This window comes from Salvia splendens, chromosome 10 (genome assembly GCF_004379255.2).
Source record: "Salvia splendens isolate huo1 chromosome 10, SspV2, whole genome shotgun sequence".
NCBI classification, from domain to species: Eukaryota; Viridiplantae; Streptophyta; class Magnoliopsida; order Lamiales; family Lamiaceae; genus Salvia; species Salvia splendens.
In genome coordinates this window covers 9,635,448-9,658,706 of record NC_056041.1, presented here as the reverse complement: position 1 = coordinate 9,658,706, position 23,259 = coordinate 9,635,448, and the positions used below count along the sequence as shown (strand labels likewise).

General features: G+C 33.9%; 1 protein-coding gene across 1 annotated transcript; it reads right to left on the bottom strand.

Moving 5' to 3' along the window:
* Nucleotides 1-916: 916 nt before the first annotated feature.
* LOC121751032 (AP2-like ethylene-responsive transcription factor At1g16060) lies at nt 917-5,366 on the bottom strand. The gene is made up of 8 exons (XM_042145734.1): nt 4,990-5,366; nt 4,798-4,880; nt 4,634-4,642; nt 3,858-3,946; nt 3,659-3,732; nt 3,314-3,364; nt 2,485-2,561; nt 917-1,680 (listed from the first exon to the last, which is right to left on the bottom strand). The coding sequence occupies exons 1-8, from the start codon at nt 5,145-5,147 to the stop codon at nt 1,163-1,165; spliced, it is 1,059 nt and encodes a 352-aa protein (XP_042001668.1). The 5' UTR covers nt 5,148-5,366; the 3' UTR covers nt 917-1,162.
* Between the last annotated feature and the right edge of the window lie 17,893 nt (nt 5,367-23,259).

Below are 23,259 nucleotides of genomic sequence, written 5' to 3'. Positions count from 1 at the left end.
ATGACCATTGAGTTTTTTTTTTTTATATATCCTCCTATAAACAATTCCGATCAAATTAAAGTTGTCGGCATATTACCATCTATGTGGTGAAAGCCTGAAAGGTGACAAATCACAAACTTTTGATATATTTTTTAAAATTTCCTCTGAACTTTCTCTTCTTATTTAAATTTGATATATATACATATATATATATATATGAACTATGAGATTTTCTAATTTTTCTCATGATAGATAGTTTCAATCAAAATAAATTAATTTGTAAATTTCTCAATTAAAAAATAAAAGTACAAATTTCAAAAAATTTAAAAATATTGAAAGTTCTTATATTTGTTGTCCATTATGCAAATTGATTCTCCATTTATTAATTGTTGTCCATCATACATATTGATTCACTTAGTTCAATGTTTGGACTTTTGAGCTCATGCTATATGTTTTAGCATTTGTTTTTCGTAATGAGTAGTTGTAAAATATAATCTAGCTAGTTGGAACTTTGGGAGGTCCCCCATCATCCATGGCTCTAACTGTCAAAGGAGTAATAGTTTTCTCCTATCTCATCAATGTGAAATCATAACTGCATTTCAATGTCAAAATAATTGATTTGCAATCTTTGGTAGTACATTTAACGGGAGTTTCATACATGTTTAGTTATTTGAAGAAAACATTATAAAGTCTCATTCACCAAGACCACAAGTAAGTGTAGACAGTTAGACCCCACCTAATCAAGATGGAATCCAACATCACACATTTTGTTGCTGTGCCACCACCAAATTCCATTATTACAATAATGTTTATATCATAATATTATGAATTATATGTACCTTTTATTCCAAAAACTAAAGTTAAAGAATAAATATACCCTAATTTTGGATTTGTCAATCCTAATATTGAATAAATTAAATTTGAATAGATAAATATATAGTAAAAAGAATCAACTTTCGTGATCTTGATTAATATAGTCATTCTCCAATCGACCCGATTATCGATCTCTGAAATTGAGATCACAACCGAAATCCAATTGATTAGAGCTACAAAATTTTCAGATAATCATTGAATCTATTTAGTATCTTGCCATGAATTGTTCTTGGCCTTTTATATTCACAAATTAAAGTAAAACAAAATGAAAAAAATGTCTTCTCCATCTCTAAGGTTATATCTCCCGCCCTTAAGCTTCAAGCTCACATTCAAACATGGGTGACGCGAACGAATCATACTCTCCAAAGACAATGCCATGTTCCTTTGCAAAGGTGCTCGAATCTTGGATCTCGAACGACGTTTGAATATGGTCGGGGAAGCTGCTCTTCGGAGGGTCCGGATCCGGTCCACTAGGGCTACATGGTTCATTAAATGATGTCGTTTGTTTCACCATTTCTTTGAACTTTGAAGATTGTAGAAGAAGCCCTAAGGCCGAAGAGGGCGTGCCGGTGCCACCACAATGCGGTGGCATTGTGGTGGTTTCGACAGGGCTCGTGCTCCGGTGGCGGTGGTGGTGGTCGCTCAATTTGCCCTCTTCTAGTTCTTGATTAGGGTTTTGCATGGAGTTAGATTTAACGTTATCGTTAGGGTCATCTGGGGGCCGGTGGCACTTAATGTAACGGCTGAGGTCAAAATTGGTAACGGCGTTAAGTCCACGGTACTCGATTGCCGCCATGTCATACGCTCTCGCTGCTTCCTCTTGTGTAGCTGTAGGAAATTAATCAATTATATTTTATTTAGAGACTAAAATATATGGAAAATTAATTCAAGTGGTTGATTTAAAAATACAAGTAATAAATTTCGTAGTGCAATTTGCATGAAAATTCGGTGGGAAGCAGCGGAAATTATGTTGTTAATTAATAATTGAAATCATCTAGTGTATAAATAGCAGACCTATATATAGTTAGCATGCAATTGAGTGTGGGATATAATTAGAATAACTATCTTGCTAGCTGCCAACTACATTTGCTGGCTCTTACAAAAATTAATTTCACCACCTTGCTATACTATATGATTTCTTCTTTTAATTTTATTTTGAGTAGTTATATAGGAGTACTATTATAGAAAAATACTGATGACATGGAATATCTCACTTTCATATGCTCATATAACTAATTTAACCTACATATTTGTCACTATTAAGAGTGTCATGAAACGACATATGCCTATGGATAGAAGGTTGATATATTTAATTTGTAATTAATGATGTGACTGCGATATTTATTTATTTATGGTCGTTTATGTTGGTAAGCAACATTTTTGTTTCATTATTGTAAGTCAAATTTCCCAACTAATTCACATTTATCAGGGCGTATGCTTTTCTGTCTTAGGGTGTTTGGACTTATTTATATAAATCTAGAAAATAAACAATTGGTCATGGCGTCATGCTATATTTTCGATATGATCATTAATTTAATTATATAGAAGGCAAATATATAATCCAGAAAATCACGAAGATTTGAAATCAAAATAACTCATGAAGAAATATAATTTATGAATATACGAAGTTACCGAAAGTCCCAAGGTAGAGATATTTATTGCCTAAGACCCTTCCAATTCGAGCTTCCCATCTTCCATTGTGATGATGTCTGCTCATAAACGGCATGTATTCAATAATGTTTCAAAATTAGCATCGAAAATTTCAGATGGTGTTGATTTCAAATTTTCATATTTATTGGATGACAATATTGAGCGAACAATATTTTAAAAGAGAATAAGAGATGGTGAACTAAACTCCATTGATCATAACAAGTTTCGAAAATATATAGGGGCAATTAATTTGGACCAACTTTGGTTTCCAAGAGTTGGATGGAAAATAGGGTGAATGATATCATCATTATTGTTGACAAGAAATTTCAAAATGATTACTACAGTATATTTTTCTCTTTCTTTTATTTTTTTCTTTCAAACAAGTAGCAACCCTACTGTGATAATTACCAAAGTCCATGCTATATATATAGTGTAAATTATCATGATTCACGGGACCACTGAAATGCAGCAATCTTTTGTAGTTGGCAGCTTAATTAAAATGATTTTTTCCCTTTTTATGTTGAGCTTGTATTTTCAACAGGTTTTAAGAATTAGCGAAGATACATAAAGAAAGTGTAATTTAAACTTTATTTGGTTAGATGAATTGGAATTTTGAGCTTTGTATTCATTTGGAGAAATTCTAATGACAATAATAATATTAATCATCTATTTTATCAATTGTGAAACGTAAACTCTTCTTGCCATGTTATAATTCCGCCACAATGTTTTGTACGGTCTCGTTGATTTAATTATAGTCTCTTTCTTGTTTCAAAAAAAATTAATGTTCTTAAATGTAACAATTAAAGCTTACCTTGCGACGCCTCGATATTTTGATACGCCACGAGAAAACCCACTGCTTTTCCTGCAATTTTATTTGAAGAAAAATGAAACGAAGAAATTAATGACGTTAATTTGCATAACCTTTTCCGTAAATAATTAAATAATTGTGTCAATATTTGAGTATTCATTATTGTTATTTAGAAACAAGCCAAAACGCTTGAAAAATCCCTTAACCAAGATTCAAGTATTTATGGACATATATTATGTGTGTGTTGAAATAACAAGATTCAACTATTATGATAATACTACAAAATAAACAAAGTGGTTTCTTAAACAATTTATACCAAAAATTCATAAACTGATTATATATACCTACCTTCTTAGTGAACCAATGTACTCTTCCTTGGATTGACCTTCCATTTCTTTGAGTTCTTTTTCATAGGTTGAGACCTGATTAAGTAAGGGGAAATTAAATGATTCATTCATTTGTTTTTCACTAGTTCTTTCAAGTAAAATTAAAAATAATCACGGCTTTCATGTCGATTTTTTAAAATGAAAAAAATATAAAATCATACTCGAAAATTAAGCACTGTATCTTGTCCCCAATACTTCAATGCAGCCAAGTCATAAGCATGTGCAGCTGCTTCTTCGTCATCGTAGGCCCCTAAAACCATTTCAAAGTGCCAAAATTGTTTTATTTTATTCTATTTATTTATTTATTTAATTACCGGAAAAAAATCAGATAGATCCATTGAACAAAGCCAATGCTAATCAAATCCAACAAAAGAAAACATTTCGTTTCATATTACTCATCACAAAAAAGGAAAGTGATCGTTAATTGTTTTATTTCTTTATCTATCACATCCATGTCCAACTTGCGATGTATTATTAATTAGGGCAAAAATTTTAATAAATCACTAAAGGTGGTGAAATTCTGGTTCATCCCACACTTTTCAAATTTTGATAAATAAATCACGAAAGATGAAAATTTCTCAACTATCTTATCGTTCCTTTATCTTGCGAATTACGCGTTGATGTGACAACTGGTTTAAGACACGTGGATAAAACAACATTGGGCAAAACGACAACATCTAATTAAGTTCGAAATCGACTGTCACATCAATGCGCATTCGCCAATTAAAAGAAAGAATGGGATAGTTGAGGAAATTTCAACTTTCATGATTTATTTTTCAAGTTTAAAAGTGTGTAACTAACCAAAATTTGATCAGTTTTTCGTAATTTATTCGGCAATTTGCCCTATTAATATACGAAAGTATATGTTTCGATTCGGTGAAAGAGATGGAAGATCCTAATAAGAAATACTAGTACTTGTTATGGTAATTGTACTTACCAAGATATACTGCGTTTTAGTATGATCCCACCACAACCACCATTGACATCCACCAAAAATTGAAGGAGGGAAGCCACAATAAAAAAGAGTAAAATCAGATTATTTTCTCAAACCCCAAAAACTGAAATTAAAATTTTCTAAAAAATAATATGAAGGCTACTGACCTTGTCTTCCTTTCTTGTTTTGGGATTCATTCCAGCAATTTTTGTCCCACAAATGAGCTTCATACCGTCCCGTCCAACGGTGCCTGAGATGAAATTAATTTTTATATATTCATCCCAAAATAGTAAAGGAGATATAGTAGTGATTGACATACAAAAAATATCATGTAAAAAAAATAAAAATAATAAAAATACCTTGTGACACCCTTGTGGAGGGAGCTACGTTGCTGCGGAGACTCCCTCGTGATGCGCTTTCTCGTCCTCGTCGTCGTACTCTTAACGATATTGTTTTTGGTACAATCATCGTTTTTGTTAACACTAATAGTTTTTTTTGGCTTAGAAGATCTCCCCATAGACTCACAACTAGTAATACCTTTGTGGCTTTGTAAACTCACTAATTTAAGAAGAGATAGAGAGATGGTGTGTGTGTGTGTATATATATATGGAGGGAGGAGGCAAGTCTTCCAATGAGAAGGGGAAGAAAGGTAGAGTTAGAGAAAGTGATGAGAGTTTGAGGAAAGCCGGCTAACAAAGAGGGTGGCCTTTTGCGGCCGTCTTCAGTGTGGAGTAATTGTGCTAGCTTCTTCTCCTTAAATTAATTGCTCTATTATTATTTATTTATACTGCCTTGTCATTTTCTCATCTTTTTCCCGACTAATGGACCTGCTTTTTTTATGTTTCACAGTCGTATTAGGTAGCTTTCCTAAGTAAAAACTATTATAAGCAATCTAGAAGGATATTCAATACACAAATTAAAATAAGGGATCGGCAACCTATAGTACTACTATTATTTAATTTGTAGATTAAACTGTAAAATAATTATTTTTGTCGTTACAAAAAAATTCAAAAAGGAGAAGGGAGAAATTGCTTTTAGTTTCAATAAAAAGATTTGTAAATTCAGTGCTTGCATAATAATGATGAATCAAACACATTTATATCAATGGTTTTATATTAGTAGTTGGGCAAAACACCCTTAATTTTCTTAAGTAATAATGGGCCTATATAAAGTTCAAAATTTGGGCCCACTCATTAAACAAAATAAGTAAAGCTCTTGATAATATAAAGATGATGGAATTGAATCGAGTGAATTGGGCCTATTATAAAAGAAATTAAGTTGGGCTCTTGTTAATTATATTAATTGGGCCGAACCTTTATTGATTCATAAGTTTGTGCTTAAACTCGACTGACGAGATTCTAAAATTCAAGTAGCTTAATAAAATTAAGAGATTTGTGAACACTCCCAATGGATGTGGATCAAGAGGGCCAAAAATTATGGCCAATGATCTTGAAAATTTTGAGCTTGTTTGATTAAATTGTAATACTTAGATTTATGCTTATTGTAATTGGACACATTTGAGTATTAAATTGAAACAAAATCAGACCATTGTTCAATTTCTAAATTAAATGGCCATGTACTCTAATATTTTTAAAAAATCTAAATATGCCAGAAAAAGTTGCTATAATCAATTGGTTTAAAAGTCAAATGCATAGAAAGAGACATGTAAGAGACCATCTATGATGTGGTATAGGTTTAACTTTGTCACTTCCAACCAAAAGCTACTCGTTTCATTTTCATCATTCCACTCGAAGATTTCATTTTTCAATCGCTCCCTTCAATACGATGAATATATATATTATTGGAAATTTTTAGTTCTTAAAATTATTTTTAAATTATTTACGAACTGAATGCAAACCAATTCACTTGAGTTCGGACCAATTTTATCGGATTGTTGATCTCAGTTACAAGTCATTCCAATCATAATTGCTATTGGCTAAGTTAAAAGCCCTAACCATAACCTTTTGATTTCACATAATATACGCCAATTGGGCTCGACTTTTTTTAATTCTTTTATAATAATTTATCATCTCGATGATGATTTCATATATGTAACAAGTGAATACACCCATAAAATAAGTGATAGTTCAAAAAACTAAACTAAACGTGACCCTACAAACTAGGGCTGGCAAAATGGGTAGCGGGTAATGGGTTATTCCAATTTCGACCCGATACCCGCTACCCGACGATAACGGGAAACGGGGAGGGATCGGGTAGTATGTTTTAGAGTTTTGCGGGTACGGGTATACCCGTTAGTCCCGATAATACCTGATATTATTAGTATTAGCAATATACAAATTTGGCTGAAATCGGGTACGGGTACCCGACTTGTCGGATGCGGGTACCCGCGGGTAACCCGTTTCGCCACCCCTACTACGAACAGTTAGAGTATCAGTTTCTATACGTGATCCTACAATATTTATCAAATATTTATAAAAATATGATCCTATTTGGGGTGGTAAGTATCAAGTTATCGGTATATATACTTGCACTTATTCAACCAAAAAAATAAAGCAAAATATCAAAATTTTGGTATATAATCAATTGGAGGTCAAATTTGCATATTATACATCAATTTATACGAACACTTTATTAATTGTCGACTGTCGTGGAAAGTGAGCATGGGCTACTCCACTTTTTTTTGCTCTCTTCTTTCCATCGTTCTTTGTACTATTATAATAATGATCATTATTTTCTTTTCAAGTGAAAAAGTACTAATTATTTTTCCTCTCTGTTTCCATTGGTTTCCAATCAATCAATTTTTCTTGGATGGGGACCTATTTCTCGTCTCCATGTGCCTCACTTCATATGAAAGACAAAGCAACTCCATGACAAAAAACAAGACTTGAAAACACACAGAGAATACCTACAGTTCAAACACAACTGGTTTCTTTTATCTTTTGGAAATTTAGCCTTTATTTTTTTTCGTTTCATTTAAAGACTGGTGTTTGTGTGCCTAAGTTAATGAAGGCTATGGAAATTTCCAATTAAAAAGATGAATCAGAACAAACAAAAAGTAATAAAAAAGGAGGTGGTGGTAACATGTCACACACATGCAGTGGGTAAAAGATACCTGTATTCATATATTTTTCATATGTAACCAAAAAAGTTTATTGAATGACATCTGCTTTTACTAAGAAGGATCTAATAAAAGAGAAGATGTGGTCACTGTTTTTTATCTTATTTAGATGGAAATCATACCCCCCCCCCCCAACAAACCCTAATCATTACTCCATGAACGAGATTGGTTTGAATCTATCTATCAATTTCTTTCCCTACCTTTAATTATTGCCTCACTCTTCTAATCACAAACTTCAATCTAAACCCTAATTACCCTAATTTGGGGGGATTTGGAAAAGGGCAATATAACAACCCTCCCTACTTGATTAATTGAGATTAAATCATCTGAGATATCATTAGTTTTGAAATATAGAGAGAATCATGATCATCATCAGTGGTAAGTTATCGATATGAATCAATCCGACATAGTATTTGCTTTTTGAATAAAGCTTGTAACTTTTAGAGCAAATGAAGCTATAAATTGAGATGAAAATAGGAGTGGAGAAAGAAACAGACCATGTGGGTGGGGAGTGGCACCTTTAAATCCAAAAAGAGGTGTTTGGGGAAAAGCCCAAAAGTCAAATTAGCATCAAATCTAAAAGATGGAAAAAGCTTCTTTCCCAAAAGGAACCTAAACGTGCAATTATACTCATTCTGGGGTTCTTCTCACGTAGTCTAACCTCTCAACTTACAGATTTGGATAGTGTATACTTGATCCATCCACAAACTATTTGCAATTTTTTTTTATCATAACGAATTTAGTAATTTGGTTGGTAAAAGATGTTGTAAGTGAAATAAGGGTTTCATTTAATTGGTGAAATATTTTGTGAGCATATTTAATTTGTGGTGGGCCGAAAAGTGGAATACTTTGTAAATAATGGGATAAAGTAACATAAAAAATGAAGTACATACATATTACTATTATAAATGGATGTGACAATTTTTTTGGACGGATCGAAAAATAAAATTGTCCCACATAGATAATGGATGGATGAAGAATGTGTACATATCCTATTATTTCTGTTAACAGATTAAAAAAATAATGATTATTTGAGTAGTATTGTCGATTGATATGTCCCTTATTGTTCAATTCGTTCAGTCACATATTTTATTAAATGTTAGATAAATCTGAATGTATAGATGAGTAGAAAAAAGAATCCATATTTTGTGATATATTTTGTTTGTTTGTAAATATCAAGTGTGTGGAGTAGTTATAAAAAATAGTGGAGTGGACAATATTCGGGCGAATAGACTAAATAGAACAAATAAACAATGTTTCAAGAGAGCGAGAGAATACAATTCCACATAATTAAATCACAAACTCGTTGCGATAAAGTTGATGTTAATACAGATGTTGTAGTTTCAACAACTAATAAATTAAAAAGGGAACCGCTTTTTTTTTCCTACGAACTTTGTCAAAGTATTATTTTAGGTTCGTGAACTTTAAAAATATCATTTGAGATCCGTCAATTATGAGTTAATATTATTCGAAGTACTTTTTTACTATTTCCAAGTTTTTATGGACAAAAATACCCTCAATACCCTGAAGGTATATATTTTTAGTCAACTTATCACATTCTCATATTTTTTTTATAAATATCTTTATTATATATTTTTGATGCATTTTCTAAATATAATTTAACCTTCAACATCACTTAATTTTGTGACATGTAAAAAAAAGTTCATTCTTCAACTTTTTATAATTATATAATTTCAAAATATTTTTAAGATATGAATACTCGTAAAAATTAATGTCAATATTGACCGTGACCTTATTATTTACGAGTATCCATACCTCAAAAAAAAATTAAAATTCTTTAATTATAAAAATTTGAAGTAACTTTTCTAGCATGTCACAAAATTAAGTGATAATTTTTAAGGCCAAATTATATTTAGAAAATTCGTCAAAAATATATAGTAAAGATATTTATAAAAAAATATGAGAATGTGATAAGTTTACTAAAAATATATACCCTTCAACGTATTGAGGGTATTTTCGTCCATAAAAACTTGAAAATAGTAACAAAAATACTTCGAATGATATTAACTCATAGTTGACGGATATCATATGATATTTTTTTAAATTCACGGACTTAAAATGATACTTTGGCAGAGTTCGTGGATAAAAAAGATATTCCCTCTAAAGTAAAATATATTTGAAGATCGTCTCCACTTGGATTGCAACTAAAACTTATGTTTATCTAAGTCAATTACTTGAAATCATAAGAATAGAATAAAAACACGATTTGATCGAGTCGGTTGGTTCGGTGAGCTAAACTATAATAAAAACAGCAAAAAAGACTCTGAACTGAAGTGAAATAGCGTATAAAAATAAAGAAAAACGAAAGTTGTTGGGATAAAAAAGAACTCGAAAAAAAAAACTAAACAAAATAATGTTATAAGCCAATTGAAATCAATCAAACAGCTCCATCCACCACTGGCCTATTAGCATAGAACATTTTGTGTGTACACATATACTAGTATTTCGTTCCATTACTAAAAGCATCCACTTTAGTGCTCTTGCCAATGAGCACGGATGTGGGCCCAACCCCACTTTTACTCTCTGCTCTTAGGCAAGAGCACAACACCCACATTCGTGTTCTTCCTCAAGAACAAGCAAAAGGGTCCAACCATTCTATTATTCAATTTAAATAAAAATATTTCCACAAAATTAAAATACATTAAAATTACCCGAAATAATATTACAAATTATAAAAAAAATTACATAATTAAAATCATAAAAATTAAAAATTATATAATTAAAATCCTAAAAATTAAAAATTACATAATTAAACTCCTAAAAAATAAAAAATACATAATTAAGCCTAAAAATACCCCCGTGGAAGACTATTCATATGGCTCTACCCCCAATGTTCTTTGAGGACCCCGTATCATTGCCACATGCTATCGAAGTTGCTCGGGGGTCATATTTGACCTATCGGCCAAATTGAGTTGGGCCAAAATCCTCCACAATGAGTTGGTGGAGGGCTGAGGTGGCACATAGGGAGCAGGAGCGGATGGAGTCGCGGCGCGACGCCTGTTGGTAGCCGCCTTCTTCCTTCCTTGCGACCGTCGTTGGGAACCGCTCGGGCCGGAGTCGGGGCTACCCAAGTTAGCTCCGGCAAGTTGGCCAGCCACATCTTCGGAGCCGGCGTCGGATAGGGATACCGACCTCTACCGTTTGGAGGAGGGGCTAGAGGAGGATGATACGCCTCCCCTATACTTCGGATGCGACCGCGTCTCCTGCCAAATGTTGAGGTACTTGAACGGCTTGTAGTTGATGGATTGGTAGGTCGCCAACGCGGCACTGATGATGTCGACCTCACTTCGGACGCTCCCCGCCGACCGCTCTTCCTGGAGGCAACACCCCTGAAACTTTTGGATTTCTTCGTTGGCTCTGTATCTGGCATTGCGCACCATACTCTCATTGCGCTCGATTGTTCCAGCCGGCCGATTTTGATTGTACCGGCGACAGAAGCGCCACCAATAATGGTCACCGGATTGGTTAGAGCCAACCTCCGGATCTTCGAAGATTGATAATAATGCTTTGAATAATTGCTCCATCTCCCCCAGAGTGTACGGGATGTTGACACCACGAGTAGGAAGAGGAGGAGTTTGAGAGGGGCCGCTCTCTCTCGCTCTAGGCACGGATGGCTCGGCTGTCCACCCGTATTGCCCTTTGGGGGCATCTCGGTCGTCGATCGGGTAAGGCCAGTAGCCACCCGTAACTTGCGAACCTTGGGTTTGAGGAGGGGCCGAATATTCCGTTTCCGGACTAGAAAATTGTTGTGAACCGAACCAACCGGGGTTCCAACCGTGGAAGCCGGAGGGGTGATTGCCGGAGCCGGGCATTGTTTTGTTGTACGAGTGAAAGAAAGATTGAGAATTGAGAATAGAAATGAGAAAATTTATATGAGAATTGTGTAGTGTGGTGTGAATTTTTGGGTGTGGAAGTGTGAGTATTTATAGATGAAAATGTGTATTTTTGGGGAAAATAAATTAAAAGTGGATAGAAAACGGATATAATTTTTTGGGAAGTTGGAAAATATTTTTTTATTTTTAATCGGATTTTTTAATTAAAATCTAATTTTTTTAAAAAAAGTCAAATTGCCAACGGCTATGCCGTTGGCCAATGGAAGGCTGCCACGTACTCTACTCGATGGCACAGACGTGCTCGATGAATCGAGCAGCGCCGCTCCAGCGGCGGACAGCGGTGTCGTGCCGCTGGCACGGACGGACGGACGTCGTCCTACTCACCGCTGCGGATGCTCTAATAGTCTTATCACTAAATGGCACGAATTTAATTTAATATAAAATAAATAAAATTGGAGAGAGATAATTAAAAGAGAAAAATGAAATAAATTTTAATATAAAATTAGTAAAAATTTAGTGAGAGGAAAAAATTTTTAAAGTATTTTTAATAGAGAATGGAGCGTATTTTATTAGAAAAAAAATTATTAAAAATGGAAATGAACCAATATTTTAAGATTCGGGCCAAAATAGAAAAATATACTATTATTAAGAGTATATATTATAATTTTATGGCCCAACGACTAATTAAATTATAAGCCCAATACGTTTCTCTCCTTTACTCATTTATACGTATTCACGAAGATTGACAGAAATGTATATTGTTTTAATTATACTTTTAGGACGTGGTCGTATTTAAATTTTTTGAGCTTGTGATAGTTCAAAATTCATGTTAAGATGGAATTCAAATAAAGGATACTTTTTCAGTGTATTGACATTATTGATCATATATTTAGTGCCCGGAAAATAAAAGGGGATTCTTATCTAAAAAAATGCACGACAGGATTAAACTCAATATCTCTATCTACAATAATAGAGCTCAGACAATAATTTTGTAGATTAATTTATGTATCACAATTATGATGTACGAATCTCAATTAATTGCATATACCTTGTCGTAAAATATGTTCTTCCTGCAATTTAAGATCGATCATCTGAATTTATGTGGAGTAACTTTTGACATAAATCTTCTCAATTTCTCCAAAAATGGCAGCTGATGCATAAATACTATTCTCTTCATCCCTTAAAAATAGATTATATTTGTCATTTTAGGATGTCACTTAAAAATAGACCAATTCTATTTAAGGAAACTTTTCTCTCTAATGAGATGAGTCTTATTTTCCACTAACAATACTATAATCACTTTATTTTTTCATCTCTCTTTTACTTTACCAATTGTGTATTAAAACCTATGACACTTTAAATATTGTCTATTTTTTAGGAACGGAGGGAGTCGTACACAAAATGGGTATATATGGCCTTGTCAATTTTTTTCATTAAAAACATACGAATTTATTTTAGACGTTTTTAATGCACGACAAGGTATAGAAATTAATTTACCAAATTAGAAAGTCGATGATGTAATGAATTTAACGGCGACATATATCTATATTTTGATAATGTACATAAATTGAGTTGATAAGATATAAATTATATGTAGAGGACAATTCAAGAAATAATAGTGTGAATTGTTGATGAGTTATGATGGCATGTTTTTGTTTAGTTGATGGAGCTTTAAAATCACACCCGTCGGCAAGTTGAAGTCATTATAGAAGACGCGACGCTTGGTAATAATAACATTTCATAAAGTGATAGTCATAAAAAAAAATATAAAGATTGTGGTCCCTAAAGTGTTAAGTCAAAAATAGGACATTGCATTTGCAGTTACACTTTTGGGCAGCGATTGGGCTGTTTTCTTGGAGATTGAAAGTTCATATCCCAATTTATTAGTATCGATAGATAAGGAGCAGGATTTCAACAAGGCAACCGATAAGACTCAATCGTAGAAATGAAAACAGCCAATAGCAGAAGTCATATGCTAGTAGAGGGACACACTCATAGGCGTAGAGAAATAGGAACATATTCATAAAAGTAGCGTTAAATGGCCATAATGTGGCTGGCCATAAAAATAAAATATTGTTACATTTAATGTTTATTTACTTGGATTTAGTTCATCTTAAAAGTAACAATTATCTAAGACTAATTTACACTTTGTCCTGAAATAAATAGACATAAAAGACTAAGTCATCAAATCATCTTGGAACTTTGAATATGCAGTTCATTTTCGTTTCTTATGTCAGATATCCACTCAGTTTTTTTTTAAACTTTAATTTATTATTTCATATTTTAGAATTTAATTGTTTAATATCTATAACTACTTTTAAATCAGAATATATGTATATCTTTATGATATCATTAATTTTATTATTGTTGATTATATATATAGATTCACATACAAATGAAATAATTTAAAGTATATTATATTTAACATTAATATTTAAATAACTTATAAATAAAATAAATGTAAACGTTATACTATACAATTATTTACATACTAATTCAAACTTTTTGAGAAAAGATTGTTCCAATATTAAAAGTATATATAGAAAATATATTCTGATTACATAAAATATAAAATTGATGGTTGGAGATTAATTGAAATCTTGAATGGTTCATAAAAAAGACACAAACTATTGTGCAATTCATAATAAAAATCCATTGAAATCCACAATAATTCAATCAAATCGAAATTAATTAAATTATTAATTGAATATAAGATCAATTAGGAATATTTTTATTTTTATATTAAATTTAAAAATTAATAAGAACTCTCAGTTGTTCAATTATACTGAATTTGAACACTTAGTTGAAAATCATTTGAGATACTTAATTAAAAACTTTAAAATAAAATCAATCAAAATTTCTATATATAGAAAACATAAGTAATTATACCTTGCGTAAATTATTGCTAGTGCACACTCTTAATTTATGTCGGACAACTTTTAAGATAATTGGAAATCAAATTCTTAAGTTCAAAACCATAGTAATATATAAATTGTTATTTAAAAAAATTAAAATTTATTTGAAAATAAATACTCCCTCCGTAGTCCGTCTTGTACTACTTACACTTTTCTTTTTGAGTCATAAATTAAAGATGGAGTAATAAGTGTAATTAAATTAGTATTTTAATTTTAAGTATAATAAAAGGATATTTAATAATAAAATACTTAATTAACTCTAATATATTAATTAAATACCATAATTCTTACTTGAAATCTAAACAGTATTAGTAGTTTAGGAAGAGCCAAACAAGAAAGGTGTGACTAACATTACACAAGATAGTAGTCAATTGTATCAAATGAATTGTCATTTAAAGATTCAATGATACAATAAGCTCCTACAAAACAACAAAATCTTTATTGTCATAAACAAACTCAATTAATACAATATTATATACAATTGAATCTCCAAAAGATTCAATGATACAATAAGCTCCTACAAAACAACAAAATCTTTATTGTCATAAACAAACTCAATTAATACAATATTATATACAATTGAATCTCCAATATATGTAATATATTGAAGATTATAGTTTAGAATTCAATTATTTATAAAACGATAATGATACTAGTAATATGTTGAAAACTTAAAGTCGTGTCATTTATGCGGTTATAATAATAGTAGTAATTAGATTATTCAACTTCTTTGGGGTCTCAAATAATACTAATTCAGATGTGGATTTTAGTGTTAATTTCAATTGTTCTTAAATTTAAGAGCAAATTTTGATTAATATCTAATTGACATATAAAAACAAAAATTTAAATACATTAAAATAATAATAATAATAATAATATAACACTCAATTATACTATAATTTTCATACGAATTACTAGTATACACACGTAAACACTATATAAATAAATAGTATATCAATCCATAAGATACTATATTATATTACCTCCGTCCATTCTACTCGCACTTTTCTATTTCAGCTCGTCTCAAACTATTTGTATTATTTCAATTTTAAGTAATAATTATACTAGTATTTAATTGTTTCATTATTTAGTGTTCTCCTATTACACTTAAAATACTAATTTAGTTACATAAATTATTCAATCCTAAAATGAAAAGTGCAAATAGCATGAGACAGATCAAGCATATACTCCATTCGTCCCATTCTAAGTTGAGCATTTCTATTTTGGCACTAAATTTGATGTAATGTTGTTTGTAAATTAAGTGGTGAGAATAAAGTAAAAGAGCGAGAAAAAGTAGATAGAGTGATATTTCTATTTTTAGAAATGTTTCATTTACAGTGAGACATTTTAAAAGGAAAAATGGTTCACTTAGATTGAAATGAAATGAGTATATTAAAACAATTGATAATACTAAAAATCTAATTTATACAAATATTATAACATAATTTATAAATTATTTCAATTTTAAACGGTACTGTGAAAGTGCCTTAAAATAAATAAATTAGGCTAACTAATGGTTAAACTTATACCGCCAAATCCCCACTCCAACCATTCCTCGCCTCCTCGGATCCATTCCCCAGACACCAATTCCCATTACTCAAACTCTATTGAAAAATTTAATACTCCATTAATTTTATTAGTAAAGGGTTATTTTGTAAAGACACATGAACAATAAATAGACTTATTAATTTATTAATTGTTTGTTATGTATATTGACCAAAATATCCTATTATGGCCAGCCATAATGTGGCCACATAGCATTTCCGTATTCGTAAAGTTACCCTCACCTTGCTAGTATACACGCAATGAGAGAAGTCGGAGATTGTACATGTAGGAGTAATTAGTTTAATTAAAGACGTTATATAGTGAGAATCAAGAATATACTTCTCCCAGTCTCATAATAGATGCCACATTTTCCTTTTTAGTTTGTCCTATAAAAGATGTCACATTGCCATTTTTGGAAAAAATTCCCTCTCACATTAATATAAAAATTGTATTTTCTCTCTCCACTTAACACTAAACAAAACCTCCTAAAATCTCGTGTCTTCCCACAAGGGTAAAATCTGTTGTGGGACAGAGGGAGTATAAAATAATTGTATTTGTAGTGAAAAACAATTGAATAAAAGTATATAATAAATATTTATAGATAATAAGAGTATATAAATATAACTGAAATATTGGATTTTTTATTTCAAAAATCCCAATTCAAATCAAGTTAAAAAATCTGAAATAAAATAAATCCAATTCAAACTATAATTATTTTTTCAATTAATTAGATTCACACAATCGATTTCAGATATTTTACTTACTCCTTGGCCAATTTAAAAATCGTTCGACCCCAAAGCTTGAATTAATTTCGTATCATAAATTTTTGACGCCTCATTTTGATGGATCTTTAGGGCATCGTTAACGCAAGGGGCCGGACCGCAAATCGCGAGTCCCGGCCTGAGACACGCGTTGGAGGCGACGGAGTTCCGGTTCAGGCCGGTCCCGGGGTCCGGCCTGGCGGGCGATGGAGCTTCCGGTTGGAGGGGATTCGGGTCGCTACTGTTCACCAATTTCTGAATTTTTACAGTTCGGAAGAGGAAGAAGAGGGAGGGGGAGAGGAAGAAGAGGGAGAGGGAGAGGGGCGACATCAATTTTCTAATTTTAATTTTTTTTGCATTTTTTTATATAATAATTTTTAGTTTTTTAGTTTATAATTTATTATTTTTGAATTAAGAATGAATTTCTCGTGTTATAATTGTTCAACGTTTTCAATTTTTACACGTAAAATAGGTCGAAGTTGTGAATAGTGTCATTTATTAGTTGCGGCTCGAGTTGTGGCCTACAGGGTTAGAGCAGTTGGGGCCTGAGCCGCAACTGTAAAGAAATGATGACGTAGAGGGGACTTGAAGCCTGAAACCGGGTCGGGTTAATGATGCTCTTATATTTCATGCCAACCCCGCACAATTTGAGTATTGTCTTGATTAATTAATTCTTTTATAGCGTCATCCATCTACGTGCCAGAAATATATGCTAATACTATTTGCATGTACCTTTCTACTGTGCTTGTATCTATTGAAAGATTTTGTTTCATAACTCAAATTGATAACATTTTATCGAGCATCAATTATATCAAAATTTATTATCGAGCATCAATTATATCAAAATTTATTATGTTCAAGTGCTTGTCGACATTTCTGTGTCCCAACTCCCAACCCATTTCCCATTAAGTTTTTTTTTTATTATTTAAATCATATTTATAATTAGAGTGAACTATGCAAATGGTCCTTGAACTATGACTTTTGTACGCCAATGATCCCTGAACTTTAAAAATATTGTAAATAGTCTCTGAACTAAGGGATAATCACATTTTTTATATTTTTTCACTTTTCTTCTAATTTTATATCAAAAATACCCCAAAAACTTGGAGGGTATTTTTATCCATAAATCTAAAAAGTTAATGTGAATCCAATTCTGATGATGGTGGAGCAGCCAACCAACAAATTTATACGAGTAATTTTTTGTTTCTTAACCAGTAATATATCATTTGATATTGATTGTAATGATATTTTCTGAGACTTGGTTTATTGGAATTGCTTAACAATGTTATCAATCACTATGAATAAAATAATACTACTACTCCAGTACGAGTAATTATGTGGAAACAAGGCCCACACAAATTTGGTCATGGGCATAAATGGCGACCAAAACTCTTCAAGCTCATTAAAAAAAATTTAATATTAATAAAATATTAAAGTTTTAACTTGGAAGAATTCCTTGCTTGGATTGAGAATAACAATAATGAATTAATACCTCCATCTAGAATTTTTTAAGCAAGCAAGGAATTCTTCCACATTAAAATTTTATTAATATTTAAATAAACTGTTAGTATGAATCTAAATTTTATTACATATAAAAAGATTGACATCAATTAATAGACAGGTATTAATTCATTATTGTTATTCTCAATTTAAGCAGCTACTTATGTGAATTTTTCCACCTTTTAAATTTAAAAATATTTAATTTTTAAATAAAATGTTCGTACAAATCTGTATTTTATTACAGATAGAAAGATTGGCGTCAATGAATTTAATCTTACTTGTAAATCTTCTAGATTCTCTTTCAACATTTAACTTGGATGATTATTGACACACATGACCTACCTACTTAAAATAGAGAATCCAAATTCAAAAATAATGCTGTAAAATAGTTATAGATCACTTCCTAATTAATTTACAACGATTAATAAACATACCTCATTATCTATTCCAGAAGAAAAGTGAAAAAATATTAAAAATGTTATTATCCCTTAGTTCAGGGACTATCTACGATATTTTTAAAGTTCATGGACCATTTGCGTAATTCACTCTTATAATTAAAATAAAAGTTATTACTTCATCTTTATCAAATAAATAAGTCACGTCTGAGTATTATCAGTCTTTAAAATTAATTATATATTCAAATAAAAATTTAGTGATTCATACATATTATCTTTTTTTTTTCTTATAATTTATTGGACACACTTGATACATATATATGTTTGGAACATTAATATTTTTATTGTACATGGACCACAAAATATTTATTCATTACAAAGAGACTCTCATCTGTGTGCGTCTCAGTGTATATCCCAAATAGAGTTTATCTGCTTCAAAACAAAACAAACTCTCCAATCTCTCTCTTAGAGGGTAGAGAAACAGCAAAGAGACATAAGACACAGAGACAAAGGAGAGAGGTAGAGAGAGAAAAGGGAAGGTGATATCGGAGCAATGGTCTCTTCATAAATGGAAAGCCACTGATTCTGAGAGAGGGTAAAGAGAGAGAGTAAAAATTTGAAATGGGGTGAGAGCGACGAGTCCATTACAACTGTGGCACTGAAAAACATGGTGTCTTTCATTAACATTTATATGGTTTCAGAATCCCTGCACCTCAAAAGGACTCTATTTTCTGACCCTTTTTCAATTATTCATAACACTCTATCCTAAGACCATCCACAACGCGTCTCGCGCCGGGCTCGCGTCTCGTCTCGGAGAGACGAGACCCCCGCGAGACGCATTGCAGCGCCCATCTCGTCTCCAGCTCGCGACCGTCTCGTCGCGTAGCTCGTCTCGGCGAGACACGAGACGAGATGTCTCGCCACGCGCCAGGGACACGTGGCACGTCCCCCATGCGTGCGTGACGCCCACTCGCTGGCCCGCGAGTGGGCGTCGTCACTGATGACGCAATAATTCATTTTTTAAAAAAAAAATCGATTTTTAATAAAAAAATTTTTTTTTTTTCAAACGGTAATATTACCGTTAAATATTTATTTTCATTTTTTAAATTTTTTATTTTTTTACTCTATAAATAATTCTATTTCATACTCATTTCAAACACAAACACACATCTATTCCTCTCAAATCCTCTCTATCACTCCAATTTCCATCTTCAATCAACTCAAACAAATGGATCCTTTTGAGCAAATGCGCCAATTAATGGAACAATCACTCGAAGAAGATCGACGACGAGAGGCGGAGGAAGCCGCACCACCCCCACGACGCTCCCGGAAGTACATCAATCGGAACCGGGAGGAAGCCGCCGCACGGTTAGTACGCGACTACTTCTGCGATAACCCGATTTGGGGAGATACCTATTTCCGTCGCCGTTTCCGCATGCGGAAACCGCTATTTCTCCACATAGCGAATATTTTGGCGGCCAGGGAGGAGTTCTTCCGAGAAGGGTTCGACGCGGTCGGTCGTCCCAGCCACACGACGCTGCAGAAATGTACTCCAAGAGGATCTAATTGAGCACATTTGGGAAAACTTTGGCGGAGAAGATTAAATTATGTCATTTTTATTTTTTTAGAATTTTAATTATGTCTTCGTTTTTTTAATGTTAAGTTGTAATATTGTTTTAATTTTAATAAAGTGTGTTTGTTTAAATTGAATTGGGTTTTAAAAAAAATTATAAATTAAATTGAATGAATAGTAATTAAGAGACGGTATAGAGACGGTTAAGAGACGGAGCGTTGCAGGTTCCGTCTCTTAGTTAAGAGAGGGAGGAAAAAAGGACAGTGGGGCCCTCAAATAGTGCTCAAATAGTAGTTAAGAGACGGTTTAAGAGACGGTATAGAGACAGCGTTGTGGATGGCCTAACATTGTTGCCTTCCCTTGGCTTGGATATATCATCCCTTTTTTACCCTCATTACTACTCCCTATACATTATACACTTGTCATACAATTATTTTATTTAATGCTTGGTCTGGCCGGGGGGGAATAGCGACGGGGTCGGGCTCACCTCCATTTCTCTGACCACCTCACCCAACATAGATCTTCTAATAGTCCAAACACTAAATCTAATGGAGTACTACTACCTGCAACACACTCTCTCTCTTCTTTTCTGTTAGTAACATTGATTACAAATTTTGGGTTTTAGTTCTTTTTTTAATTGAATTGTGTCTTGGAGTAATTGACAACTAAAATTATCATTTACTCCTTTCATTCAAGACTAAATACCCATTTTGGTCCTTAACATATTAGAGCATCCGCAATGGGCGGACGATGGCACGCCCGATGGCGCGCATCGTCCGCGCCATCCATCGTCCGCACCCATTTTGGGTGCGCGTCATAGGACGCGGACGATAGTCACGCCTTATACTTCGGTCGCGGAGGATAGCGCGGACGATGGCCATCGTCCGCGCCATCGTCCGCCCCATTGTGGAGGTCGCGGACGATCGACCGCGGACGATGGCACGCGGTTTCGTTTTTTTATAAATACCTTTCATTTGTAATATTTCATTTCACGCGATTTCATTTTCGAAACTTACATTTACATAATTACTACGAAATGGATTCAAGCCCCAATAGTCCTACGTTTAGCGCAGGGGCGCACTGGCCGGGTACAGAACCCGGCGATTATCGTTCGTTCGACACCAACACCCATTACGATCCCGATTTCAGTACGGAATCGTATGGGTTGTCTGACATGGAGCCGTCTCCGCAACGCCCAACCGCAGCGGCCGATCCCGACCCCGCCGCGACCGCTTCCGCTCCAGCCAGAAAGAAGCAGAACCGGCAGTGGGCGCAGAAGTTGCCGCCTCCCGGTGATTGCGATGAGTACGCCCCCGGCCGTACGAACTACAACGACGACGAAACTCTCACTTTGGCCCGGTGTTGGGTAGATATATCGGAAGATCTGATATTCGCGAACAACCAGCGACAGATCGCGTACTGGAAACGCATCGCGGACCTCTATAATTCGATCAAGCCGCCGACCGCGTACAAGCACAAGCGTGAGCAACTCCGCAAGCACTGGGATCAAGTCAAGAAGCAAGTGAACTTGTACGCGGCGGAGTTCGAGAAGTTCACGCGGTCACAGGTGAGCGGCGAGAGCGCGAGCGACGTGCGCACTAAAGCGATGTTGTCGTACCGGTCGATGTTCGGCGATTTCAAGCAGGGGGCCATCTGGGCGCTCTTGAGGGAGAAGCAGAAGTTCCAAGGTGGAATTCTGCACACTGGTGCGCTGAAGAGGACGAAGGTCACCGAAGTTGGTGACTACACGAGCAGCGGCAGTCACCCGGTTGACCTCAACCGGACGTACGTGGATGAAGGGAGTTCCGGCACACCAGTGTCCTTCCGGTGTCCTCCCGGCGTCAAGGCTGCGAAGGCCAAGGGGAAGGCGACCGCGACCTCATCGTCGACCACTGCAACCCAAGCTCCGGTCCCGGTAGAGCTCTTGACCCAAACGGCCACCGCGTTTGAGTCGTTAGCAACAACGTCGATGGCAAGGACGATGTTGCAGACGCACATGGCCCTCAAGAAGTGTACCGACCCCGACGAAGCCGAATATCTCTGGGCGTTACTCGATGAGCTGCGTCGGAAGTTGGGAATTGGTCCGACTTAGTTTTTTTTTAATTAGTTCAATGATGTAATTTTTTTTATTAAAACTTCGCCGTTTGTTATTTAGACCGTTTTTTATTTACTCGTTACTTGTTATTTGAAAACAGTTAAATTAATTAAACAAAACAATAAAATGATGATGTGGCGCGCCATAGGGCGCACCTTAGGGCGCGCCTTAGGGCGCGCCACTGCAGGTGGGGAGGTAGGAGGATAAAACTGCTGACGTGGCGCGCCTTAGGGCGCCCCATTGCTAATGCACTTATGATTTTACGATTTTGATCCAAAACATTATCTTTTGAATTATTCGGTATCTCACAAATAAAAATGGGTTACATTTGGTCTGAATTTGACGGAACTGTTAAAATTTAACAGTCAAAGGATTTTAGTTACATTTTGACCGGATTAAGAGTTAATATTAAAATTTTAATTTTTTTAAAAAAATGAAGATTTTATTCGATATTTTTTAAAAGAACATCTTGTATTTCTTTTAAAAATGCGCCACCCCACCCTAGACCTAATTTTTCAATTCTCTTTCGCATGCCAAACAATGAAGTAACCAAACTCTTCTCGACATTTCAGCAAACATCTTGAAGAACTCCATTTCCGGCAAATCCCCGCCGTTCACCATCTTCCTCTGGTTTAAATTGCCAAAAAAACAAGAATTCCATCTTTGGATGTATGAAGTTAAGATACTTCGATTTCAAAAAAAATCTGAATAAAGAGCTCGGGTTATGTTTGATGAAATTACTCACAGAGACTGACCTCAATTTCGTGAACTCCTCGAAGAAGAAAATCCGGCGCCGCTGCTTCTCTGAATAATCAATTTTCTCTATTCCAAAGATAGGATCGTTGAAGCCGCTGAAAATCTCTCTGCAAACAAACGATTCGAACACTAAGCCTTTGTGGTCCTTTCTGTTGA